This window comes from Sinohyriopsis cumingii, chromosome 6 (assembly GCF_028554795.1).
Source record: "Sinohyriopsis cumingii isolate HCF-2022 chromosome 6, ASM2855479v2, whole genome shotgun sequence".
NCBI classification, from domain to species: domain Eukaryota; kingdom Metazoa; phylum Mollusca; class Bivalvia; order Unionida; family Unionidae; genus Sinohyriopsis; species Sinohyriopsis cumingii.
Window position 1 is genome coordinate 136326244 of NC_142966.1, and position 26688 is coordinate 136352931.

At 39.0% G+C, this 26688-nt stretch overlaps 1 protein-coding gene across 1 annotated transcript in view; it reads left to right on the top strand.

Moving 5' to 3' along the window:
- Positions 1 to 765: 765 nt before the first annotated feature.
- LOC149798066 (uncharacterized) overlaps positions 766 to 26688 on the top strand; it is a 55705-nt gene continuing 29782 nt past the window's right edge. The window contains exons 1-5 of the mRNA XM_089963149.1: positions 766 to 1091; positions 5443 to 5674; positions 7792 to 7958; positions 8369 to 8431; positions 9919 to 10002. Coding sequence (XP_089819275.1) covers positions 1012 to 1091; positions 5443 to 5674; positions 7792 to 7958; positions 8369 to 8431; positions 9919 to 10002 — 626 coding nt within the window. The 5' untranslated portion in view covers positions 766 to 1011. The remainder of the gene's footprint in view (positions 1092 to 5442; positions 5675 to 7791; positions 7959 to 8368; positions 8432 to 9918; positions 10003 to 26688) is intronic.

Genomic DNA, 26688 nt, shown 5'->3' on the forward strand with positions numbered 1-26688 from the left:
CATGTCCACCTTCCAAAGTCACTGCACAGTATGTAGCCATTGAAATACCAATAGTCGGCTATGAAGTTAAGCTAGCCAGTCATAGCAGCAGACACATGGTTTTAAGCAAAAAGAATATATATATATATATATATATATATATATATATATATATATATATATATATATATATATATATATATATATATATATATATATATATATATATATTAAAAGGCTTGGATGACAGCTATACAGAATTGCATCAAGCTATTTAGTAGACAATGTTTTTCAATAGTATCACACAGGGAAATGGCTTGCTTTTGCACTGCGAGCACCACATTCTGTCAAAATTGGCCTTCGGATGTGAAAAATGCATGTATACGATAGGGGTTGGGGTACATAAACATTTTATTCTAAGAACGTCAGTAGACTTGCCGGGTCAAGCGTGTGATATGATTATGTTTTGCTTCATAATACCTATCCGAAAATATGAACCTTTCAGACCTCACTCATGTTTTATTTCTTTAATGAATTATTATATTAGGCAGGTGCATGCGACCTTAACTTTGTACATAAAAACTGTCCCCTGTCCCCTTTTGTTCTCTTACAAATAGGAAAAGCTCCCAAAAGAAAAGTCTTTTATTTTAACTTATCAATATCATCCAATCATTGCCATCGAACCAGCATTCGTTAAATAAGACTGATCACTTGTCACATTTATGACTAAAGATGCAAATGTGCGATTGTTGTGAATCGTTCGGGAACCAGACTATTCATGACTTCGAGATCAATCATACCTCTCGAAGAAATATCCAAGACCATTCCGAATATATACTACATTTATATTTCTAGACTGATTCTTGTGATTTTTAGTACCCTAAGAGGTATATACATGTAGTGTACAGTAGTGTTGTAACAGGTGTGGTAAATACTGTAAATTCCGTGTCATACTTCAAAGCTAGGCTTGAAAGTATCGATTAGCTTTACTGTAGTTAACTTCCTGTCTTCAGACGCGTCTAACCGTTTATCATGGCCGCTTCTGAGGCTATTATTGAAGAAAATTCAGTGGCTGGGAGTGCATCTGGGGTCACGTCTATACCTGAACTAGAGTAAGTACACATAAATGAAAACTTAAAGAGCGTGATGTATATTTATGTATATATGCATATACATGTGAAATACAATGGCATATCACGGTGTCTTTTATACGGAACAGAATAGAGACGAATGCTAAAAGCCCTGATTCGTGTAGGTGTCAGTTATTATAGTCCGATAAATCAGCCCCAAACCTTGATTGATACTGATCCACGAGTTGGATCTCACCTCGATCACGCGATTGACGCAGACTAATGAACTAAAAATGCAACCCTAGAACTGTCTCATATTAAAACTGTACCATACGGCTCCTAGTCCCACAATTTAAGACCTCGACCCTCATAATTATATTTTGGGTGTCTACGTCTTACATTATAAGACTATACAACTCCCAGCTCCCCCATTCCACGACTTAGTATCTTCCCAACGCCTAGTCCCACAATGCTAACATCGACCCTGATATTTATACGGATCAGTGTCTTACACTGTAGGACTAACCCATGACCACATCTTCAACCCCTTTTCGTGTTAAATCTACTACTGCTCTTCTCCCCACTTGACAACTCCCACTTTTCTTAACTAATATGCTCGATTATTTTCTTTGCAGTGAGCAAATTTATCAATTGTTGGACCAGTCATATCATCAATGGACTTGTCATCCACTTCAAAATGACACATGTATAAACTTTGTTTAAAATCTAAATTCAACTTGCAGGAGAAATGGTATAATCATAAATGACCAGCCATAGACAGTACATGACTAAGTCCAACACTTGATTCACATCTAAAATAATATAAACTGTTAGAGATCTTCGTTTTTTGTGGTCTGCATATTTTTGGTATCAAAAATGATATTGGGATTTATTTTGTTATTATCATCAGCATATTGGTACCAAGAATAACCTGCATATTGGTATCAAGAATGACCTAGGATTTATTTGTTATGGTGGTCTGCATATCTAGTATCAAGAATGACCTGGGATTTATTTGTTATTGTGGTATTCTTTTTTATATCAAGAATGACGGTCATTTTTTTGTTATTGTGGTCTGCATATTGGTATCAAGAATGACCTGTGGTTTATTTGTTATTGTGGTCTGTATATTGGTATCAAGAATGACATTGGGATTTATTTGTTATTGTGGTCTGCATATTGGTATCAAGAATGACATTGGGATTTATTTGTTATTGTGGTCTGCATATTGGTACCAAGAATGACCTGGGATTTATTTGTTATGGTGGTCTGCATATTGGTATCAAGAATGACATTGGGATTTATTTGTTATTATGGTCTGCATATTGGTATCAAGAATGACCTAGGATTTATTTGTTATGGTGGTCTGCATATTGGTACCAAGAATGACCTGGGATTTATTTGTTATTGTGGTCTGCATATTGGTACCAAGAATGACCTGGGATTTATTTGTTATTGTGGTCTGCATATTGGTACCAAGAATGACCTGGGATTTATTTGTTATTGTGATCTGCATATTGGTATCAAGAATGACATTGGGATTTATTTGTTATTGTGGTCTGCATATTGGTATCAAGAATGACATTGGGATTTATTTGTTATGGTGGTCTGCATATTGGTTTCAAGAATGACCTGGTGTTGATTTGTTATTGTGGTCTGCATATTGGTATCAAGAATGACATTGGGATTTATTTGTTATTGTGGTCTGCATATTGGTACCAAGAATGACCTGGGATTTATTTGTTATTGTGGTCTGCATATTAGTACCAAGAATGATGTTGGTCATTTTTTGGTTATTGTGGTCTGCATATTGGTATCAAGAATGACCTGGGATTTATTTGTTATTGTGGTCTGCGTATTGGTATCAAGAATGACATTGGGATTTATTTGTTATGGTGGTCTGCATATTGGTATAAAGAGTGACGTTAGTAATTTTTGTTTTGTTATTGTGATCTGCATATTGTTTTCAAGAATGACTCTGGACAATTATTTGTACTAACAATAATTGTTTTCATTATTTACCAAGAGTTTATGTGGAATTTCTGGTAGCCCTTTTACCAGTCAAAATACTTTTTATGTATGTTTGTCTCAGGTGCACTAATTATTATTTAATAGAATTCTGGTGCTAGTACTTATTGAATTTCAAAGATTTTTTTATATTCTTTGCAGCAAAGGGAAGACCTAGGGCTTGTAACCTGATCATCACTTACATAGCTTATTATAGGAATAGGTACTAGAGGAGTAGATATTGTCTTTAAATACATTGTTTCCCCATTGTGACCAACTTTTTGATAATCTGTTGCCAAAACAAATATTTTGGGATGACTGGTAAAGAACTTCAGTTACCTCCAAGATTGAAACAATCAAAATTATATAAATGCTATATATATTAAGTCCAAAAAGGCAATATTTGTAAGTGTTACAACTCTATAGTCTTACACTAAGTAACAGAAAGAAGCAAATGCAAAATGTTTTATCATATTAACGAATAAATTTATATCTCTGAGTTACAAAGTGAAACTTTTAGAGGAACTTGCAGTATTATGATTTAAATCCCAAATAATCCTAAATGTGCTATCAAAAGCACAAAAGTATAGATTATACTGAATGAATTCCAATATTGGATATGCTGATATACTAATAGTCTTGATTATGTTGATGTACTTCAGAATGTCTTAAAATAAATTAACAATAATCCCTGTCCAAATACATAATGGCACTTTGGAATTACAAATTATATCATGAGACAAAGGATTCCACTGCCTGAACTTAAAATGGGAAGGAAATAATTTTGTTTTCTTCAGCTATATTAAGACAAAATAAAATAACCAGGATGTGTGTCAGAAGTTTGCTTTCATACTATTGGTAAATCAGCACATACTAACATCACTGTTTTGGTCTGTAAGTACAGTTTTGAGTCTCAGGCTTGGCCAGCATGGGTGTGTGAGAAAGCTTGCTAGAGCTTCCCATGATTTGGTGGTTCCTCTCTGGATTGTTCTTGGTTCTTCCTCCACCAGATATAATGGCCAGCATGTACAGTGTATAGCCTTTTATGTGCAAAAATATGTCATTAAACCCAAAATAACAACATTATTTTGGTACATTTGAGAACTCAAATTTTGATGTGTCCACTTGAATCAAGGATATTAGAGATTCATGATGTACATGTGCAGCTGTCATATGCAGCTAGATATGTATGTACATGTTGTGTAGCTGTTATATGCAACTAGATATGTATGTACATGTACGTGTTGTGTAGCTGTAACAAGCGGCTAGATATGATAAACTGAAAGTATGTACATGCTCTGTAGCTGTCACAAGCAGCTAGGTTTGTTAAATATAATACAAATTTAGCCTGTGACATTCAGTGTACTAATCAGCTGCATTTAACTTGTCAAGTCTCTATAATTTCTTGAGTCTCATTAATCTGTTGAGTTTTCTTAACTTTTTGAGTCTCATTGACTTGTTGATTTTAATTGATTCTCTTAACTTGTTGAGTTTCTGTACTGTGTCAAGTCTCGTTAATCTGTTGAGTCTCTTTAAATTGTTGAGTCTTATTAACTGGTTGAGTCTCTTTGAGTCTTGTTTACTTGTTGAGTCTCATTGAGTCTCATTAATTTGCTGACTCTCATTAACTTGTTAAGTCTCTTTCCTTATTCACTGAGCAGCAAATTTGCATCCTTGATGCTCATTGTAAACACTGGCTATGTAAGAGTTGTCAGACTATATATTATTTTAACTGACAAATTATTTACTGTATTCATGTACTTAAAAGTTGGACAATCAGTGACCATAGCTCCTCTAATTGATAAATTTGGCAATTTTGACTGTATCATATCATCAGTATATCTTTCCTTGATATATAAATAATGTACAAAAGCATGTGACATCTTGATTGGATTTCATGCCGTTCTTCATTAAAGAAGGTCTTTTGCAAGATAAAAAGAGGCTTGTTGTAACTTGGCTGTGAATTTCTGGCAAGCATAATATGGCAACATCTTCATTAAGTAATGTTGGAGGTTATAGGTGTCATGTGACAATGAATCAGAATAATTTATCTTGTTTTATCTCTTTCATGTTCTAATTTCATTCATTCATGAGCATCATGTTCTAATTTCAGTCATTCATTACCAACATGTTATTTCAGTCATTCATTACCAACATGTTCTTATTTCATTCATTCATGACCATCATGTCCTTTTTTCATTCATTCATTACCAAGATGTCCTTATTTCATTCAGTCATTACCAACATGTCCTTATTTCATTCATTCATTACCAACATGTCCTTATTTCATTCATTCATTACCAACATGTCTTTATTCATTCATTACCAACATGTTGTTATTTCATTCATTCATCCATTCATTCATTCATTCATTCATTCTCAACAGAAGAGACTCAGATTCACAGGAAGAGAAGTACAACCGTGATGTTGATGACCTTTATATTCTTGCCACATCTCTTCAGAAAGGGGCAAAGAAGTTAAGAAAGTTACAAAAAGACATCCAGCGGAAGCAGAAAAAAGTTGACTCAGGAAAGACAAGCAAGAAACTCAAGGCCACTCAAGACAGTTATTTTATCACCCTCAAGGACCTTCATGTATATGCTCCCCAGTTGCAACCTGTTGAGTATTTCATTTTCTTATTTAGTTGCTGATTTCTTAGTAAATTTAGTAAATATAAAGTGCACAGCATGTTGAAACAAGACAATTAAACATACAGTCAGTGTATGGTTTGGGGAAAAACCGTACAGTCTACACAGTGATCTCTTAATAGTAGAGTACATTTTTCCCATAATAATAATAATAATAATAATGACCTTATTTAAAGAGGGTAACACAATTAGCTAAAACCTAATCGACCCTGAGGCCCTCATAGAAAGGAATTTATTTATTTTAGCTGCATCTCTGAAGCCACTGGATATATTTGGTTTGGAAGAAGGAAATAGAGTGGGCATTTCTAATCTCAACTGGAATACTATTCCAGAGCAGAGTTCCAGAGTACTGGAATCTTATTTTAAATAACTCCTTATTTGGTTTGGGAATTTTATACTGTTTGGTAGACATGGATCGCAGGTGGGGAGTATTACCAGGTAACCTATACTGGAATAGTGATTGTAAATATTCAGGAACACTATTATGAGATATCCTGTACATTAATTTTGGTTTTTCTCAAACAGATTCGGTAATTAATAGGTAATATTTTTAACCTACCAGCTAAATTTTCCTTGCTTTCTTTCTGGATTAATATTAGCCCAAATGCTCTTTTTTGAAGATGTGCCATCTTTGCTATGTTTTTATCATTTGAATTACCCCATACTGTACTACAGTAGTCCAAATAGGGTTGTATGTAACTGTTATAAAATAGTTTTCTGTGCCTTTCAGGGAGAAAATGTCTTATCCTGCTGAGAAGCCATAAACTTGAATTGACTTTTTTTACTGATATGTTTGATATGTTCAGTCCATGATAGGTTATTATCTACCAGAACACCAGGTAGTCTATCATGATAGACCATTTGTAAATTTGTATCCTTCCATGTCAGAAATCATGTATCAGTAAGTGATAAGCATCTTAAATGTTTCATTTAGCATATGGTAAATTGTCATAGAACAGAAGAGCATATGTTGTCTGTCATCAGACACTACTTTTCCCACATTACTTGGATGATTGGTCTGTTATCTGTCATCAGACACAACTCCCACATTACTTTGATGATTGGTCTATTGTCTGTCATCAGACACTACTTCACCCACATTACTTGTATGATTACTATGAAACTTTACATAATAAATTTATTACATGGTCTAGATAGTCCAAAATGAAATTGGTGCTTCCTTAGATGGTCTTTTATCTGTCATCAGACACAACGCCTCCTAATTATCTGGACAATTGCCATGAAACTTTACATAGCACATTTCTTCCAAGGTATAGATAGTGTCATGAGTCTATGCTCATAAAAATGTAACAAAAAAGTGAAGACAACAAGCTTTGTAAAACTGAACAAATAATTTATTTCCTAGAATACAAAGTGAACACTAAGAAAAAAACTTATGATGTTGTGATTTAAATCCAAAAATGATCAGAGAATTAAAAATACAAGTCCTGTCAATGAAAAGTTCTAAGTGAATCTTGATTCAGATGCTGAGGAAATTCAAGATGGAAGCCAGTAACATCTATAATAATCTACAAAGTGTAGATGTGTCAGTCTCTTGCTGAATCACAGAAAATATTCCAGTTTTGAATTCCATATAAATTCTGGACATGACCATCATGACAGTGGTTTGGCATGATATGACAGTCATAACAATGGCTTGACATTAAATGACAGCCATGACAATGGTTTGACATGGCATGACAGCCATGACAATGGTTATTTGTTTGATTTTATGGTATTTTCAATGGTTACAGAGAAGAATATTCTATATATTTAAATATTCCTGTTCCTCTGATACCATTAAATATGCTGCACAGAATAAAGAATAAATACCAATTGTGAAATAACTAATTTTGGCAGTTGATGCAAGCCCTCAAAATGTCACAACATATTATCTTTGTCAGATTAATTTGCAAAGTGTTTCCATTTGCAAGAATTTGTAAGAAATATTAAACAGAAGTGTATGTACCTTTCTTTGCTTAAATAACGTGAGAGAAATGTTTATACTTGCCTATGCTTTCACCATTATGTATTTGGTGCAATTCTTTTGAATTCATATAACAATAAAAATGTTGGAATATTTCCAGATACTTGATAATACCAAGGACAGAACTGGCCTTCCTGACAGGCCTTTTAGAAAGACATATTCACTGAATGAGAAACATAAATTCGTAAATAGAGACAAGGAGGAGTTGGAGATAGAGAGAGACTCATTGAGTCGCAAAAACACACGGCTTACAGATGAGAACTTACGGTAATGTCATTAAACTCATTTAATGTATCATAAAGACATATCTGTCTTTCTTTCTATTATTATGTATGTACTTTATCCATTAATCCTGAGAAATAATCTTTCTATTGAATATTCATTTATAAATGTATGTAGAGTATCTTATGAAATTATCTGAGAGTTTGGTGGTTTATAGTTCACACTGTCCTGTACAGACAGTATCATGGAAATGCCATTAGTGCAACATTCCAACAGAAAGAAAAGACATTAATGTCCTCAGAGTTCCAGTAGTGAATGGTTCAGAAAGAAAGAGAAGATGTTGATGACTCAAGAGTTTGTAAAGTTGCTACTGTAACATCCTTTCATGCAACACTTTTTAATTTCCTTGATTCCGATATATAATGAAATAAATGTCAACAAATTTTCTCTTTTAGAATGAAATCTGAAATGACAAAGTTAGAAGAAGCACTAAAGAATAGTAAGGCTGATAAGAAAAGGTAATTTTTTCTTTGCTTAACCATATAGCAGTGGTGTATTGAATATAATTAATTACCTTTACTTTTCTCTTTCCTACATTACATATGGATATATGACAATATATAATGTGAAGCCATAAATTTAAATTTTGTCTTTTATTTCTGACTTTGTTTCCCATTTTATGATTTTTCACATTAAATAAATGCTAGCTACTGGTTGAAAGATCTGACTTTAGAAAATGTATTTGGTCATTTGGGTTACTTTCAGATTTGCAACAATGAGAGATCTTTCTATTTTTAAAGATCTTGTATTCAGTATTTAAATTATAGCAAACTTTTCTTTTGGTGAAGCATGTTTCCTTTTTGTCTTCGAGTTGTTATAATCCCTCTATGACTTTCGTGAAGTGTCTATGATCTTTTATCAGATATAGTTTTTTTTTATTAGTACATGTACTAGTAACAAATATTATGATTTTGCAAAAATGAGTAACTAGATCCTTGACGTTTTTGGACTGTTTTCTATGCAATGGGATGCATCCCAGATTTAGATAACTGATAGACCTCCTTGTAATTTTTTCTTTTTAAGTTGTTCCACTAATATTAATACTTGAAACAAAAGTTAAAAAACATATTTAAAAGAAAATAACTATGCATGTTTCTGCCATTAATGTTTCAAATGTTAATATAAAGTCTGTAGTGATGTACAAAGAAAGTAAATTTAGAAAAATAGTATAAATAGTAATTAGTACAGTCAAGAGGACCATGTACACCAATTTCTCTGAGTTACATTATTTTGCATGATTTTTTTGTAAATTAAAATCACTTGAACCCTCCATGCCATCAGTATTCTAAATGCTTTAATGTATTACTATAGTTGCACAGGAAGATATTATCACTTACAGCATTGATATTCCTATCACCGTATTGTTTTTATGAAAGGTGCACAATTAAAGAAATAGCCTTTGTACAGTTCACACTCATTACACATCCAGTTTACAACCTAGTTTGAGGATGGCACCACATTTACAGGGAGTTGCTAGCACCCTGGATAAAATGTTCTCCACAACAGTTTTCTCAAATAATGAGTGACATGACAATAGAGGAAAGATCAATTCACTAAAATGTATCCTTCAAAAATTTGGTTTTTACCTGAGATATGTAGGTAAAACATGGCAAGTCTGATTTTATCATTTAAATCCTTCTTTTTAGTTGAACATTTTTGGTTTTTGCCTATTTCTGACATGACTTAGATTTGTGACAGTGTTGCAAGTTTAAATTGGTAACTAACTTTCAGCTATCTGACAAGAAATTCCAAACAACTCCAACTTATAAATTGACAGGACTGAAACTTGTAGCTTTATCAGCACTAGTAAGTAGAGGAATTCAGATGTTACAGTGCCAGCATATTTGAAGAAGAAAAAGATATTTGTTAAAAGCAGATAAATTTGGGGAAAAAATGCCAACTGCAAGGCATCTTATAAAAATACAATTGATGTGTTATGTTATAGGTTAACTGAAACCAATGCAGATGTTGCTTCTCAACTTGCAGAAGCCAAGAAAACTATTGACCGCTTGAAAGAAGAAATTGAGAGGTAAGTCAGATAAATATTTGCAATTCTTATACATATTTCTCTGGAAAAATTGATCAGAAAGTTACCAAATTTTCTTTAGAATTAGTAGTTCAATATAGATAAGGGGAAGCAACTCCTTCAACAAATTGATTAGTTTTATCTTCTGCCAGACATTTACCGCAAGAGTATTAAGAAAAGTCCTTTTGATATAAATTCACTAAATAGGCTGTAAACTCCAGTCTAATGATGTATTCCTACTGGAGTAATGTTCTTATATTTAACAATGGTCTGAAAGTTAATCCGGTGCCTTTTGTGTATGTGCGTGTGTGATTTGGATTTTTAATGTAGCTTTGACAAACTGGGGCTTTTGCAAGCAGTATTTAACTGTACTTTTTGAAGAAGATCGTAATGTATTTGATTTTACATTTCGCTTACAATAGTTGCAGTATAACAAATTTTGTAAGATGCAGCATAAAAGTGAATTTTTATTTTTAAAAAAATAGTTTCAGACATAAACGTATTGCTAGCAGGAATTTCCTTTGACCTGTACTTGGATCACTGACATAGTATTCGGCTGCTTACAAATACACATTTGAACCTTGTGGGTCCAAGGGATACAGTGCATTTTGATAGGGTTTCTTGAGCATGTGGGTCCTAGGGATGCAGTGCATTTTAATAGGGTTTCTTGACTTTGTGGGTCCTAGGGATACAGTGGATTTTGATAGGGTTTCTTGACCTTGTGGATCCTAGCGATGCAGTGGATTTTGATAGGGTTTCTTAACCTTTTGGGTCCTAGTCAGCACATTTTGATAGGGTTTCTTGACCTTGTGGGTCCTAGGGATGTAGTTTATTTTGATAGGGTTTCTTAACCTTTTGGGTCCTAGCAATGCAGCATATTTTGATAGGGTTTCTTGACTTTATGGGTCCTTGGGATGCAGTACATTTTGATAGGGTTTCTTGGCCTTGTTGGTCCTAGGGATGCAGTTCATTTTGATAGGGTTTCTTAACCTTTTGGGTCCTAGGCATGAATCATAATTTGATAGGGTTTCTTGACCTTGTAGCTCCAAGGGATGCAGCATATTTTGATCGAGTTTCTTGACCTTGTGCATCATAGGGATACTGTGTGCATTTTATTAAGGGTTTCTTGACCAAATGGGTCCTAGGGATGCAGTGCATTTTGATAGGGTTTCCTGACCTTTTGGGTAGTAGGAATGCAGCATATTTTGATAGGGCTTCTTGACCATGTGGGTCCTAGAGATGCAGTGCATTTTAATAGGGTTTCTTGATTATGTGGATTTAGGAATGCAGTGCTTTTTGATTGGGTTTCTTGACCATGTGGGTCTTATGGATGCAGAACTTTTTGATGGGGTTTATTGACCTTGTGGGTCCTAGGGATGCAGTGCATTTTGATTGGGTTTCTAGACCATGTGGGTCCTAGGGATGCAGTGCATTCTGATAGGGTTTCTTGACTTTTGTGGGTCCTAGGGATGCAGCACATTTTGATAGGGTTTCTTGACTTTGTGGGTCCTAAGCAGCAGGGGGGGCGAATCCGACATTTTGTCCAAACGTCATTTGGCTTAATTAGTACTTTCTGCACTCAGCGGATCCGGTGTCGTCAGCGCCTGGTTAAAAAAAAAACGACGTCGTCGTCGAGGGGATCGTCCGGACGTCATTTGGTTTAATTAATACCTTCTGCGCGCCGATCCCCAGCGTCGTCAGCGTCCGGGAAGCACATCGACGACCGCGTCGATGTCATCGCCCCCCCCTGCTGCTATGATCTTACAAACAGAGTGATCACTAACTCCTCCTCTTGTAGGTCAATTAGGTTATTTGACTGATCGGTAAGTCTGAAATTAATTCTCGTTAAAAACCGATTATGGCATCGCATATAGACCGGATTAATCGGGTTCTCAACGATTAAAAATCCCGGAGGGGCTGTTGGTGAGAATGAATAAAGGATATACCCCTGTTGAGCCTGATTTGATTGCTTGGTATCTACCTGGTAACTCCCTTCGATAACATCGCACACTAGATTAATCGCTATCACCGATGCGATATTTACGTTGTATGGAGCAATATGCCTACCACCATCTCCGTTATCGTGTCTGAGGATATAAGTTGATGAACCGAGAAAATCATTAAGAGACTTTCTTAGTTCTGTCGCGTTGTATCCTGGAAACTTGAAATCGGGTAAATCGGCTTCTGTGATATTATACTCGGTTAGGAATTTTTGTTTACTACCATCGCTGTTATCGGATATCATTTTAACGATTCGTTCATTGACATATTTCATGTCTGATATAAGTTGATTTAACACCTCAACGTGTTTTCGTGCTTTTGTTTTCCGTAGTTGTTCTAGTTGCAATTGGTAATAATGATTAATCTCGACAAAAGTATCAGTGATATCACTTAAAATAAATATTAATATGGCGACCGATTCAGGAGTTTCCCTATGCTGAAAATACCACTGCATGATATTCCTGTCTTGAAATAAAAACCAACTGGGTGATAACGTGCTTTTTATAATGGATAATTTATCTAGATACCGGGGGGTAATTTCATGATACGATTGCGCATTCGTGTGCAAGTCCTCGGGGGTTTCACGAGGTGGATTCTCGGGCCAACCTAGTATGGTTCTTACTGAACTGTTATAAACATCAACCATATACCCCGGTGTGCTTATTTCAATCGTCGACGATAACGTCGGTTCATGAACCGTAATAGCGATTTTTGATTCCTTTCCTGTGATCGATTTTATCCTGCGCTGAAATTCTCCATTGATTTGTTCTATTTGGTATGACCCAGTTGGTATTGTAACCTCATTCCAGTCTGGGGTCCCATCGGGCTTATTTGTCCACGCAAAAACCAGCGAGTTATTAGGTTGTTGTCCGTTAAATGCGTTCGCTCGAATATTAGGCCAACTGTGATATATTCGCAATTTTGCCAGCGCTATTTCCTTCACTGGAACCGGCGATGGGAAGTTCACACTGAATTCGGGTTTCGTTGACGTTATCGATATCATATTTGTTTGTACCGGAGTGGTATTCTCCGCGATCCGCTGGAGTAATTGAAACCCCTCAGGGTTCAGCGACATTATTATTATTCGTTGTTTTTAGTGTCTAATTTCAACAACCAGGTGGTTCCGGCTTCCAGTTAAAAATCCTCGATTTTTGACATCGCGGAGCTATACAACTGGACCATCGTGGAGAATTCAACATCGGATATGAACAAATTATCAATCGATAACGAGATCAACCCGGATAATTTCGAGTACGCGTCGGATACTATTTGATGTTTTACTGTATACTCGTCGAGTTTTTTCTGAAAACACGATGATATCTTTTTAGTGATTGCGTTGGCGACTCCAGCAATTGTTGTCATCGCGGAGATAGCGATTGGAACAGCGATCGGGGCTATCGTGGTCACCGTGGATAAAATAACACCGGTACTGGCTACTATACCCGACACCGAGTACACGACCGCGTCGATGGTGGTTATTTTTCTGCGGTATTTTTTTATTTTTACGCGGTATTGTTCGGAAAGCGTTTTCAAATTCGCGGAGAATTCTTTTGCGGTATCGAATCGATATTGATGTGACGTCGGTGATACCTCTGATTCAATTACCCTGGTGGTCATTTTTATTTTAAAAGAGCTAGTGTTTTTAATTACTTAGATTCGCTACAAATTCCACATACCATGTAATGTTTGCCTCGGCTAGATTTCTATCAACGGCATAAATTGTAAACAGTTCAGTTGCGTTCTTGTCTATAATTGTTGATATTGTATTGTTAAACCCGGATGAACTCGACGATAATATATTAAACTGCATCATTGAAACCAGTGTCAGTCGATAAATGCCCTTAACAGTTGCGGTGATATTTACTGTATTCTGTGTAGGAGTCCAATCGAATGATCCATGCCGAATTGTGTATACTATGTTGATGATGTTCTCATGAGGGGTTTTTATTTTTTCGAATTGCTCTGCTACTCTCGGTAGCCCGTCTTTAATCGCTTCAACATCAGTTCTGATTATTTCTATTCTCCGCAAATTCGCGTCTATATTATTCTTGTTCGCTGCAACATTAGTTTTGATTGTTTCTATTTCCCGTGTAGTCTCGGTCATACTTTTTTTGTTCGCTGCAACATCAAGTTTGATTGTTTCTATTTCATATGTATGCACGTCTATACCTTTTTTGTTCGCTGCAACATCAGTTTTAATTAATCCTATTCCCCGCCAATACGCGTCTACATTTTTTTTGTTCGCTTCAATATCGGTTTTGATTGTTCCTATTTCCTGTGTATGTGCGTCCGCACCCTTTTTGTTCGCTTCAATATCAGTTTTGATTGTTCCTATTTCCTGTGTATGCGCGTCCATATTATTTATGATCGTTGTAACATCAGTTTTGATTGTTTCTATTTTCCGTCCATGCGAGTCTACATTATTTATGATCGTTGCAACATTAGCGCCGATTATTTCTATTTCCCGTTCATGCGCGTCTACACTCCTTTTGTTTGTTGCAACATCAGTTTTGATTGTTTTTATTTCCTGTCCATACGCAGTGATATCATTTATAGTTATTGTAATCTCATCCGGCTTGGTATTTTTTTTACCAAAGAATTTATCAAAGTTGTCATCGATCCTGTTAACATTTTTTCGCAACGGGGTAAATTGGCCCGGCAGCGTCATAAGCTCCGAAATAGCATTTGTTATTATTATAAAATTCGGTTCGGTTGCCGTCGGGGGCCCCCGAAAAAAATTATCGACAATGTGTTGCACCTCGGCGAAATGCGTTAGCATCAACCTGAACTGTTTTTCATGCAAGTTAAATTCACCACGTAAACCTTTTAACGAATTCGACATGGTTACATAATTGTCGCCAAGTGTACTTATTTTTCCATTTATCGTCAAGATGGATTCACCCGGTTTGAGTCGTCCGTCGCCGGTATACAGCGCGATAGTGCCCTCGGCGGCGTCACGCTGTCGTGTTAAAACGTCATTCAGCGACACATTACCGGATTTCAATTTACCCTGGCGGTCTTGAAATACAACTATTTCACCTGGGTCAACACTGGTTAAATTCAACGTATCAGCGATTTCATCCTCAATTAGTTTTTTTATGTCATCGGTGGCGAGCGTTTCCGTGGATTCTTTCAGCGCCGAAACCGGTCGTCCCCAAATATCAATCATCGTTATTGTAAAAAAAAACGGCGTTTCTAATTAACCCGCCGGGCCTCTACGACCCCACTAGTGTATTCGTTTACAACCACATGAGGTGGTTTCCGCGATGATGAAATCGCCGCGAGCACGTTCAATACCTCACGGCCGCATATTGGCGGGTCGCTTAACTGCTGTGTTGGCAGCGTGGAATAAAAAACCCGGGCTGAACACGCCCGGATATACCGCATGAACTCGTTTGGCGGGGCTAACCCGTATGAATCAAAATAGACGATTGCACGCGGATCAATCGCGTACGCAACCCAATGAGTTCCCGCTCCGGAGGACCCATCGAGGTTAATTATGCCGGTTTCAGTATTCCTTGGTGCCGCCGGTAATTGATCCCTCATAAAAACACCTCTGAAGTTTTTTATCGCTAGCGCGTTTGCGGCGTCTATTAAATCAAAATTAGACATGGGAGTCAATAAACGGTTCCCGGTAGTCTTAGACCCTTCCCCGAGTACCATGAATACGGGGTTCCCGGTAGTCTTAGACCCTTTCCGGCTACGGGTCGTTTTTTTTTATAGCCTTTCCCGGTTGCCTTCTTCAATGCCATTCCCGCCGCGGTACCAACGGCCCCTAACGCCGCCGCCTTCGCCACTGCTGGTGCGGCCGCGGCAATAAATGCCGGAATCGCGGCTAACAGCGGAAATATCCCACCGGTCTTTTCCATGTTTTTGATTGCTGCGGCTGAAAAATCTATTTGAACACCCTTTTTATTCTTCATCGCATTATTGAAATGTTTTATTTGACGCGCCGTCAACGATATCTTATGATTACCACCCGCCATCTGCGACGGCTTCAGCGTTATTGTGGTCCCGCATTGCTTAGCCGACTTTGATCGTAATTTTTTGACTTGACCATCAGTCAACTCTACACTGACGACACTATACGACATTTATTGTAAATGCGTTTTGTGCTTTCAATTACATGTTTTCCACTGGCGCATCAACGATTCTCATTCGTCCACCAACACCTTCCAACAGCATTGATTTATCGCTGAGAATGACAGCAACCGCTCTATAATTAACACCAGCCGGGGCTATACGAGCTCGGAAGTGTATATCAACGACGGATTGTCTCACTAAATCAAGATGTTCCAACGAAAAATAATAAATCGGATACAGGTTTTTAAAATCAAGTTGTGATATTTGCAAACCAGTGTCGACGTTTTGATCACGGCCCATATATGACAGCAATCGATGATACACACGTGCGATATGGTTGTCGCCGTAATTAAGCTGTATATCCTCGGATGGTTCCTGTTGTCCGTTTATTCTCAGCGAAACATCCCTGACTCCTAATTGATCAAATATCATATGGCTGCGTTCTTGACTGCCCAATCGTTCCCTATTCTGTAGCGCTATGAATATATGACGCGGGGCTGAAACGCCCTGTTTTGATGCCAGGTGCCATGTAAACGTATCGGCGACGTTATCCTCTTTAGCATCAGTTGTTACCGCTAGCCAACTCAACAACGATTTCCCTCCCTGTTCCATAAATGCTAACAATCGTGCTTCCGTGGTAACTGATGGAGTCAGCACCGGCATCCACAATGCCATTTTAGTTAAAATGACTTTACCGTCAGCGACGCCAGCAGCATGCCATATTGCATTGTTATCATCGCCCCTTCGCGTTAGCGCGATTGTGTGTTTGGCTCCATAGATGACTTTTCTAACATTTCTGCAAAATCCGAATATGTGATGGAGTGGAATCGCGCATGAAAACTGTCGGCGTGGTCTTTTTAGCATCAATATTCGTGCTGCGAATCCCATATTGTAATTATCGTTAAGACTTTTTATAACAGTGAAATTAACGCCTGGTTTTACTCTGCGATCTGGATTGGTTGCTTCAACCTGGTCAACTGCGGTATCTTTTTCCACTAGCACGTTAACGTACTGAAAATGATCAGCGTTATCGGCGGAGTCCTTCGCAAACATCATAGATGGGCCCGCCGATCTCGTATAATCGTCCGAGTATCTCGCTAACCCAATTATCGTCGTTGCAACATCAACCTCGCGTTCTATTGACTCAATTTCTCGCCCGTCAATAAGATATCTGGCGCTCTCAAATAACGCCATAATACCGTTGTTGACGAAACCAACTCGAACACGATCGTCATCTGCGTATGGTGCATTATCGGCGGCATTTGTCACGAGTTCTCCCTCAATTTCGATAAACGCTTCACACGGCAAAAAATATTTACTGGTATCTTGGACTTGAAGTTCAATTCGCGATCGTAGGTCGGGTTGCGCTGCATAATAAGAATAATATTGATAATCACGGACAGAATCATCCCTGCGCACTGGGGCATCCATATCAAACGCGTGATCAGCGGTTCGCGCAAACATTTTATTATTTATCATGTTGATGTTTTCAATTGCGATTTTTTCGTCGTAAATTCTTTGAATTCTGTTTAAGACCACTCCCCCGCTATTGCGTTCATGGGCGCGTTGGTGGACGACTGAGCCGCCAACGACTCTAGTTTTTCTTCCACGGCGTTATTTATTACTTTACTGACATTCGCAGGCATCACCGTCGTTGATGGCATCAATGGTGGTTTCTGTTTTTTTCTCCTCACCAACGACATTAGTTTGTCCTTTGCTACAGAAAGCGCCTTTCCGGCAACGTCTCCAATAGCACTAATACCCTTATCACGAATAACATCAATAGCCTTCATTCCTAATTGTTTGGCTAACGGCGCCACTTTTGGAGCCATTCTTGTAAATAACCCCGCAATGGTGCTACCGAGACCATCTCCATAGTACGCGCGGTAAACAGGCAATCGCGAGTTTACCACGTAGACGAGTACTGGTTTATCGTGGTTGTAGTGTATGATCATCTTTATTATAAAAACACCGGTTTTTCAATTAGTGATTGTGATCACCAGTGATTGACCCCCCTCCCACCGCCGTGTGGAAAACCGGAATAAATTTTATCAAAATTTCCTGGGGTTTTTGCCCTCGATAAAAATCCGGTTTTTTCCGGTTTTTTCTTGATTTCTAGTCATTTTTGGTCGTTTTTTGTTGCCTATAGTCGTTTTTTTTTCGATTTTTCAGCAAAAACATCGATTTTCTCTAAATGATTTCCTGGGGTTTTTGCCCTCAAAAAATGGCCAAAAATGGCAAAAAACGGTCAAAAAATGGCAAAAAACGGTCAAAAAATGGCCAAAAACAGTCAAAAACGATAATTTTATAATTTTATAATTTTATAATTTTTTTAATTATCCACTAACTCGTCTATGAGCGTTCGATACGCACTAACGTCCATGATACCGCCCGTAAATAACCGCTTGCAAATATCAGCGGCCTCATTGATTATTTCCGGAGAGTTATTTCCGGCTCGTTTTCCTCCGATTAGTACCTCTAGCCGTGATATATCACTGAGAACACTGTTAGGACAGGTAACGCCGTAGGATTCTTTACCAACAGAGTATCCTTTTCCTTTTTTTAGTTTTATCCTTCTTTCAACTTCTTTGTGGAATATTATATATTTATTATCACCGCGTGATAATGCATTCTCGTGTTTACTCGCTAAATACACTATTCTTGTCCAATCCTTTAACGTCTTTATATTTTTCTCGTAACCGCTATTGATATGCTCCTTATCTCGTATGCTCTTAGCAAAATTGTTGGCAGCAAAATTAATTAATTCATCAAAGCTGAGGCCTCTAATTTGATCTATTGTGCTCTTCTTGAGTATATTACGGGGTATATTCCCCCCTTTCTCTTTTTCTTCCGGTGTTTCTTCTTCTGGTATTTCTTCTTCTGGTATTTCTTCTTCTGGTTCTCTTGCGGTGGCGCCTAGTTCTTCCTCGTCGGCCATTGTAACATAAGGTTCTTGTGGTTCGGTTATAGCGAGTGGTGGTGGCCTCCGTGTTGTAGCAGCCGCTATTTTTGCAGGGAGTGTTTCTAAAGACCTTTTTGTTTGTTTTGTCTCCGCCGCTATCTTTTCAAGCGCATCGAGGACGGGTACAGTTGCCGCCGTAACATCTTTGGTCGCTTTAGTTACCGGGGCAAAGAGTTGTTCGCTTCCAACAGCAAAATCAGTTTGCATTTGCTGCCGCGTTTGAAGTTGTTCTCGGACCCTGTCTCGTAACGGTATGAACTTTTTAAGCGCCGCTAGCCGCTCTCTGGCTAGCCGAGTAGTAAGTGATTCGCCTACCATTATTGCAATTGCGAAGCAATTTCTAATTTCCCGCCGGAGTTTTCGTCTATGATCCTTCTAATGTTTTTGATCTTGCTAGAAATCTCCCGGCGTCGTTCATAAACACGTCCGAGTTTTTTTCGTATTATTTCAACGGCAGTAAATAGTCCAATGAATGCATTTGCGTCATTGTGGTACAAGTTTTCATTAATCGTATGTTGTAATCGTTTTATAAAAAAGTACTCGCGGGCCAGGGTAAAACGTCCCCGTTTCGACTGTTCGTTAATAATCTCATAATCGGATAATATTTTTTCACTGTCGAGACCATCAGATAATTCAATTCCTTGATTTTTTAATTTTGAAATCTCGGCTAATATATTATTGATGTCTTCGATATTCATTATTCTTATAGAACATCTTGTTTTTAAATAATAAAAAAATGAAACCCCCGTGTATCAATTCCGAAGGTGTTTAATAATTCGTTTTCTTCCGGAACAGACGTGACCTTGTAACGGTGACTTCGTATCTATATATGAAAATCGAATTCTGTGCCCAGCCTTTTTTGAAATCGCTGTTTGATATACTCGTTCTGCTACTTTTCGTATTGAGGCTCTACAAATATCGAAATATTTTCCTGCCTCGTTCATCGACTGAAATATTTTTTCTTCGTGAGTTGTTGTATCAAACGATTTAACACCCCTTGCTTGCTTTGAAAACTTACCAGTTTGGCCTTTTTTATTGTTTTCACTCTGAGAGATGGCTTGCAGGTTTGCAAGAGAATTATTTAGACAATCAGAATCAATGTGATCAATAACGAAACCATCCTCGATTGGCCCCTTAAACGCTTCATATACCACCCTGTGAACAAGATACTTCTTCTTTCCGGCACCAAACATTAAATACCCGTGATTGTTTTTCCATCCAACCGGCTTCTTCAGTTTGCGGTTTCTAACAATGCCGTCGCGAGATGCCTCGTAATTGACGAGCAAGGGGTGAGGTCTGAACTCTTGGTCCATTTATATAATAATACTACTTGTCTAATTTATTATTTGGTTTAATTATGAATCTTTCAACGTAGTCTTGGGGGGTTTTGATGACGAAGTCAGCGGTGGGGTCAATGACGGCGTTTTTTATTCGTTTGTCATAATAGCGTTTTAGTTCCCTGTATCGCTTTCCGCCACAATTGACACACAACTGCGATTTTCCTCTTACACCGACGTGGCAAACCAAGCATGGGAGGGGGCCAAGAGAACCATTACGAACGCTTTGTAAATGGTACCCGCAGAATTCACCTCTACCTGATTTATTGCACGGGGTTGTCGACCCAATCATCAACCATTTGCAGTGATTCATTATACTATATTCTTTCATTTAAATACTTGTTTTAATTATATGGATGAGTTCGAGAGATTAGCAGCAATTAAGCCCTGGAAAAATATTAAGTTCAATCTCGACAGAGTCCTCAAGGACGCACCAAAAGCGTTAATAAACGATAGAACCCTGTTGAGTAAAATACGCGATTGTATCGATGAATTCAAGCGTGATGGCGCATCTCATAGTTGGTCAACATTTCGAATTGATGGCGTTGTTGATGCTACCATGAACGACAACCGCGCGGCAACGATAATATCACAACTTGACGGTAAAAAGTATTTCTTCAGAGTAAAATTCATTGTCCGGGTGGAATCAGGTGATTGGATCATACGTGATAAATTTGAACCAGTTCTCAGCGACAAGAAAACAGTCATTGTTAGCCGCGACTCCAAGCCGGGGCTGTTAACCGGAATTGACAGACCATACTATGAACGAGCGTATCCTGAAACAGCAGTTGTTTATGGAATATACCCGTTAAATAAGAAACCTGATATCGGAAAACTAGCGCCGATGAAACAGTCAACGGGGATAAATTGTGTAGCAGAACGAATAATAGAGCATTTTACAAATGCGTGTCGAGGAAACAAATTGACTGATTTACGACGTAGCAAAATCAACCAGTGGGAACTAACCGTAAAAGAGCGTGGAGCAACCATCAGCGACATAGCGAGATTAGAAACGTCGTTGAGATTTCCAATAACCGTTACAACGATAACCGGTGAAGTATTACACGAATCAAAGTATAAATCAAATGGAGCCCCAATCAAAATTATTGATCATAACGAACACGCATGGACGCCTGCGATCACAGTGTTTCCACGGGATAGAACGGTAAAGTATATCCCGGGGGAATTTATACAAGATGGTTTTCTCGCGGAGAGGAAACTATTTGATGCTATCGCTTATTTGTGTAAAAACGACCCTGTATCAATGTGGTTACTTCGCAGCGCTGATACCTTTGATCAGTTTGTAAGACCAAACGGTGAATTATATCGCACTGAAGCATTTCACAACAAGATGAAAAAAACCGCCATGGAATTTGAAGAGCATGATGAACAACTGCTAACAAATTGTTTTACGATTCCATCGGTTGCGGCTCATATTGCAGCGAGGAAAAATGCGTGGAGTCCAACGCGCAAGGAATTTCTACCGGATGTACAATCCAGTTGTTTGGAATACTATCACGGTGGACTATGGAACACTGAATACAACCGCGACGCTATGATTTCCGTTGATATGGTCGCCTGTTATCCAGCGAGTTTTCTCGGGTATGGATCCGCCGCTGAGTACTTTAGACGATTTGGACACCCCAGACATGAAATGACCCGTGTTGCTATTAATGGACCACTGCCTGATTTTGATTTAACCGGATTCGCTCGGGTAGTATCATTTGAGTTCGCGGCAGGACTTCATCGCTGTTGCTATATTTGGATCGGTAGACACATGGCTGAAAAGAAGTGGCTGCCAATAGCGCTGCTACGGTATATGATTGATTGTAGCATGCTTGTATCGTTGATTGTCAGTGACGCGATTATATCATACCGAGCGCAGACTGAAGTCTGGTTACCAGAACCGGAGCGTCTAGATAGTATAATTGACGAGTCCAGAAAGCACATTGATGCCGACGAGGAATATATCATCGAATGGTCCAGGAGGATATTCAACCAACGAAACCACGAGGCAAAAGATCTCGGTAGAAGAATAATCGGTAAGTTCACACAAGGTGGAAAAAACTGCGACTACAAACGATATTGCTCACGGCTGATTATAGATGACGCAGAATATGATTTCGTAATCAAGGACGCAGTGGCGAAAAATAGATACGTGAACTGCGAAACAGCTTTCTTGTCCAATGGAACAAAGTTGGGTACAGTTGTTACCTACAGCGATGGAGACAGCCCGGCGTATCCACATTTGAGGGCGTCTATGCTGGGTTACGCCGCTATCAATTTATTCTCGATGATAAATAGATTCCCCGACACCGCGGTTAGAGTAGCCGTTGATTCGTTTTATATAGACATAGCGTATAAGGAAAACGTAGCCGGGTTTACTAGTCCGGACGAGAGTTGGGGTACATGGAGAATTAAAAATGAAATACGACGCGATTATTCCCCGTCAGCAAATGTCACCGTTGAGAACAATTACCTACGCGGCGATAAATTGTCAGAATGGTCTAATGCACCACCGTGTTCTGATCCAATTTGTAGACACAAGACGGTTTATTTAAGCGGCTGTGGCGGGTCAGGAAAGACGACTCGGGCAATTGAATTATTTCGAACGCGGGCAAGTATAATCGTGCTTACACCGACCCACAGACTAGCGCGAGAGATAAAACAACGAAATGTTGACGCCGTTACTTATCACAGCTTTTTTCGATACAGCGGCGGTGAGTGGACTCCTGATCGAATGGGCGAAAAATTTATTCCTGAGGTTATCATCTGGGATGAAATATGTACTGTTTCGTTAGACGTTTTACAAATGTTTCTTGAGTGGTTGCTGCGCGCGAATACAGCGGTGATCATGTGTGGCGACCATGGCCAACCACCACCATTTGTCGGCGAGGGTCCACATGATTGGTTAAAGGGTTTTGTGGACTATTATGAAGAAACCGATACTGATTACCGGGCACTTGATGAACAACTGCGCGAGGTTAAAAAATTAATCAGATTACAGCCGGATAGAATTCAATGTGAAATAATTCGCGAGGTGATTCCGGAAACGCCGTTAAATGAATTCTGGGAAACATGGAGACCAAACGATTTAATTGTAGCGAGTAGAAAGATAGTCAGAGACACACTTCAGCGGAAGTTGTTTACGCTGCATAAGGAAAGGTTTCCAACGCGCCCAGTGCCGTTATGCTATAGACCCGCGGATACACGGCGGCAGAACATTGAAGTTGAGATTCCAGCCCCGACAGCGTCGGGGACAAAAAAACAAATTCTCGTGCTGAATGATATCGTGCTCGTTGATATCAGCGTCGTCGAGGACGCGCTACGTGCTGATAAATCCCCGTGGACGCTAGGATACGCAACAACAATACATTCCTCGCAGGGACTAACCATCACGGACACAATTGTTTGGATAGTTGATAATCGCATCGAATGGTCGAATCTAGTCTATCTTGCAGTGTCCCGAGTACGGAGGATAAATCAGCTTCGAAGAATTGTTGTTGACGGAGTCAGTGACGAAGCCAGTGACGGAGTCATCGATGCAAGCGTCATTGATAGAAAACTCTCGGGTTACCGCCAACAGGATAAAAAAAAACAGCGGCGTTTTGATATTGATGCCGAATTAATAATTGCGTTACGACAACAACAGAATAATCACTGCGCGAGTTGTAATTGTGTAATGCGCTGGCGCTATTCGGATAAAGACGCTCGCCAATTTACCGTGGACAGGATCGATAACAGTCTCGGTCATGTCAAAAACAATGTGAGGTTGACCTGTCTTGAGTGTAATAGACGCAACGGCGCTAGTTAAGACCACGCGGGGGTAATTGAGTATCGTCAGGTATCACTTGTAGTTGCTCGCGTGTAAACCCCCGCTGTGGGGCAGTTGGATCCAGTCTATAGATCGGTGGCCTACCAGTTGATCGTGTTATCGTTGATATGTTATGTGTGGTAACACTCCAAATAGGATCAGTAGCTCTTTTTTTACCGCCTTCAAGCTCTCCAGGTTCATATAGATATCTAACAGTGACGTCGCCGAGAATCGGCTTGGAAACGCTATCTATTTTTGATCTTCCGGGTATATACTCGTATTTAATCGCGTCGCTGGGCTTCATGTTAATTGCTCGGGTAATCTCGTTATTTAACGCTGCAATTACGCCTGGTAACCTTTTGACCCATTCACGAGATCGTTTTTCTTGGATAAATTCCTTCGCGTATTGATATCCAAATAACCGTTCAGCAACAGTCCGATTGAATCGTTCAACAATTGCCTGATCACGATGTAGCGCAGTATGACCTCGTCGTATCGCGACGCTATGATGTTTCAGCGTTGATAAAACAGCGCCGCGAAATTCACTACCAGGATCAACTTGTAATAGATTTGGCCAGCGCAGAGGACCTCTTCGATAAATCCGCTCAAACGCATCGGCCACTTCAGTTGCTGACTTTGTTTTTAACGGCTCCGCTTGTTTGTATCGACTCGCAACATCAACTACGGTTAGCGCGTATTTGTAACCGTTGTCATGCGGCAGAAATAGTATATCAGCCTGATGAACTTCATTGGGTACGCTGACATCAAAGCGCGAGAAGTTGATTTGTTTAGGCGGTGGTAGATAGATTTGCCATATAGCCTGTTTGGATAACCAATTAGCCGCAGTGGCCTTTGTTACCTTTGCAGCGCTTGCAAGCTTACCAATTGCGGCCTTCCCCTTCCAGTATCCTCTCGGAGAATAATAGATGGATTCCATGTTGTTATTATAAACGCTAGCGTTTTCAATTACCAGCGCGAGAAGCTCCGCTTCCAATCATTAATTTACCTTTCATAGCCGATTTTACCACCATGAGGCCAATTTTTCTTTGACGGATTTATCAGGAATAGCATTTAACGCGTGAATTAATTTTACGTCCGCGATATGACGCTGTTGCAGATCGCTACTTTTGTAAGCAACATCATGAGCATGACACGCCTTATCGATAGCATTTATTGGATACTCACCGGGTTTGGGCTGATTTTGATCATCGAGTCTGATATCTAATCGTGTTCCGGGGCCACAGTAGCTATATCCTGGGAGGTGTTTTTCTCCTGGATACTTTGCCCACGGGGGTCCGGGGAGTTTTGCCAATTTGGCTGCAATATCACCTCCTCGCTTTTTTTTAAAGCATCCCCGGGTCTAGCAGAAATAAATCTAAATTTCTTTGTACCGCATTGTACACACCTACCAGTAAGCGCCGATCTATTATTTCTTGTTGTAACGGTTGTCATATCATTTGTGCCAGTACGCACTCTACACTTCACACAATATAGATCCATAATTTATGTATAGAGACATGAATATAATTGACTTTTCAACGACTAAAACAAGAGAACCAGTTAAGCATGTTGCAGCGTTACCAAACTCGATCCGGATGATTATCATCGGACCATCTGGATCCGGCAAGACGCAATTGTTACTCAATTTAATAATGAGATGGATGAAGTGGGATAAGTTGTATTTGGTTGCTCCTAGCGTAGATGATCAACGATGCTACGAGGTGTTGAAAGATTTCAACGAGAATGCATCAGCGATCGCTAAAAAAAATGTCATCGAGTTTATTACAGATATCAATGATGCACCAGGTATCGATGATATTGATGGCGACGTTAACAATCTAGTCGTGTACGATGATGTTATGTTAGACAATCAAAAAAACCCAGCTAGGATATTTTCCAGAGGCAGGCATAAAAACACTGACGTGATATATGTCACTCAACGATACACTCAGATTCCAAAAGTAATCAGAGACAACTGTAATATTCTTGCTGTATTCAACGGCGTTGATACACACACGCTACGAAATATTTGGCAGACATGGTGCGGCGGTGACATGGACTTTAATGTTTTTCGAAACTTTTTTAGTCATGCTCAGTCGACCCCACATGGATTTGTAACGATAAATTTACATGACCCTCGGACACGATATCGTATCGGACTTGACCAAATATTCGGTTAAATTGCAAATAGCCACTTAGCAGCAGGGGGGGCAATGACATCGACGCGGTCGTCGATGTGCTTACCGGACGCTGACGACGCTGGGAATCGGCGCGCAGAAGGTATTAATTAAACCAAATGACGTCCGGACGATCCCCTCGACGACGACGTCGTTTTTTTTTTACCAGGCGCTGACGACACCGGATCCGCTGAGTGCAGAAAGTACTAATTAAGCCAAATGACGTTTGGACAAAATGTCGGATTCGCCCCCCCTGCTGCTTCCTAGGGATGCAGCACATTTTGATAGGGTTTCTTGACCTTGTGGGTCCAAGGG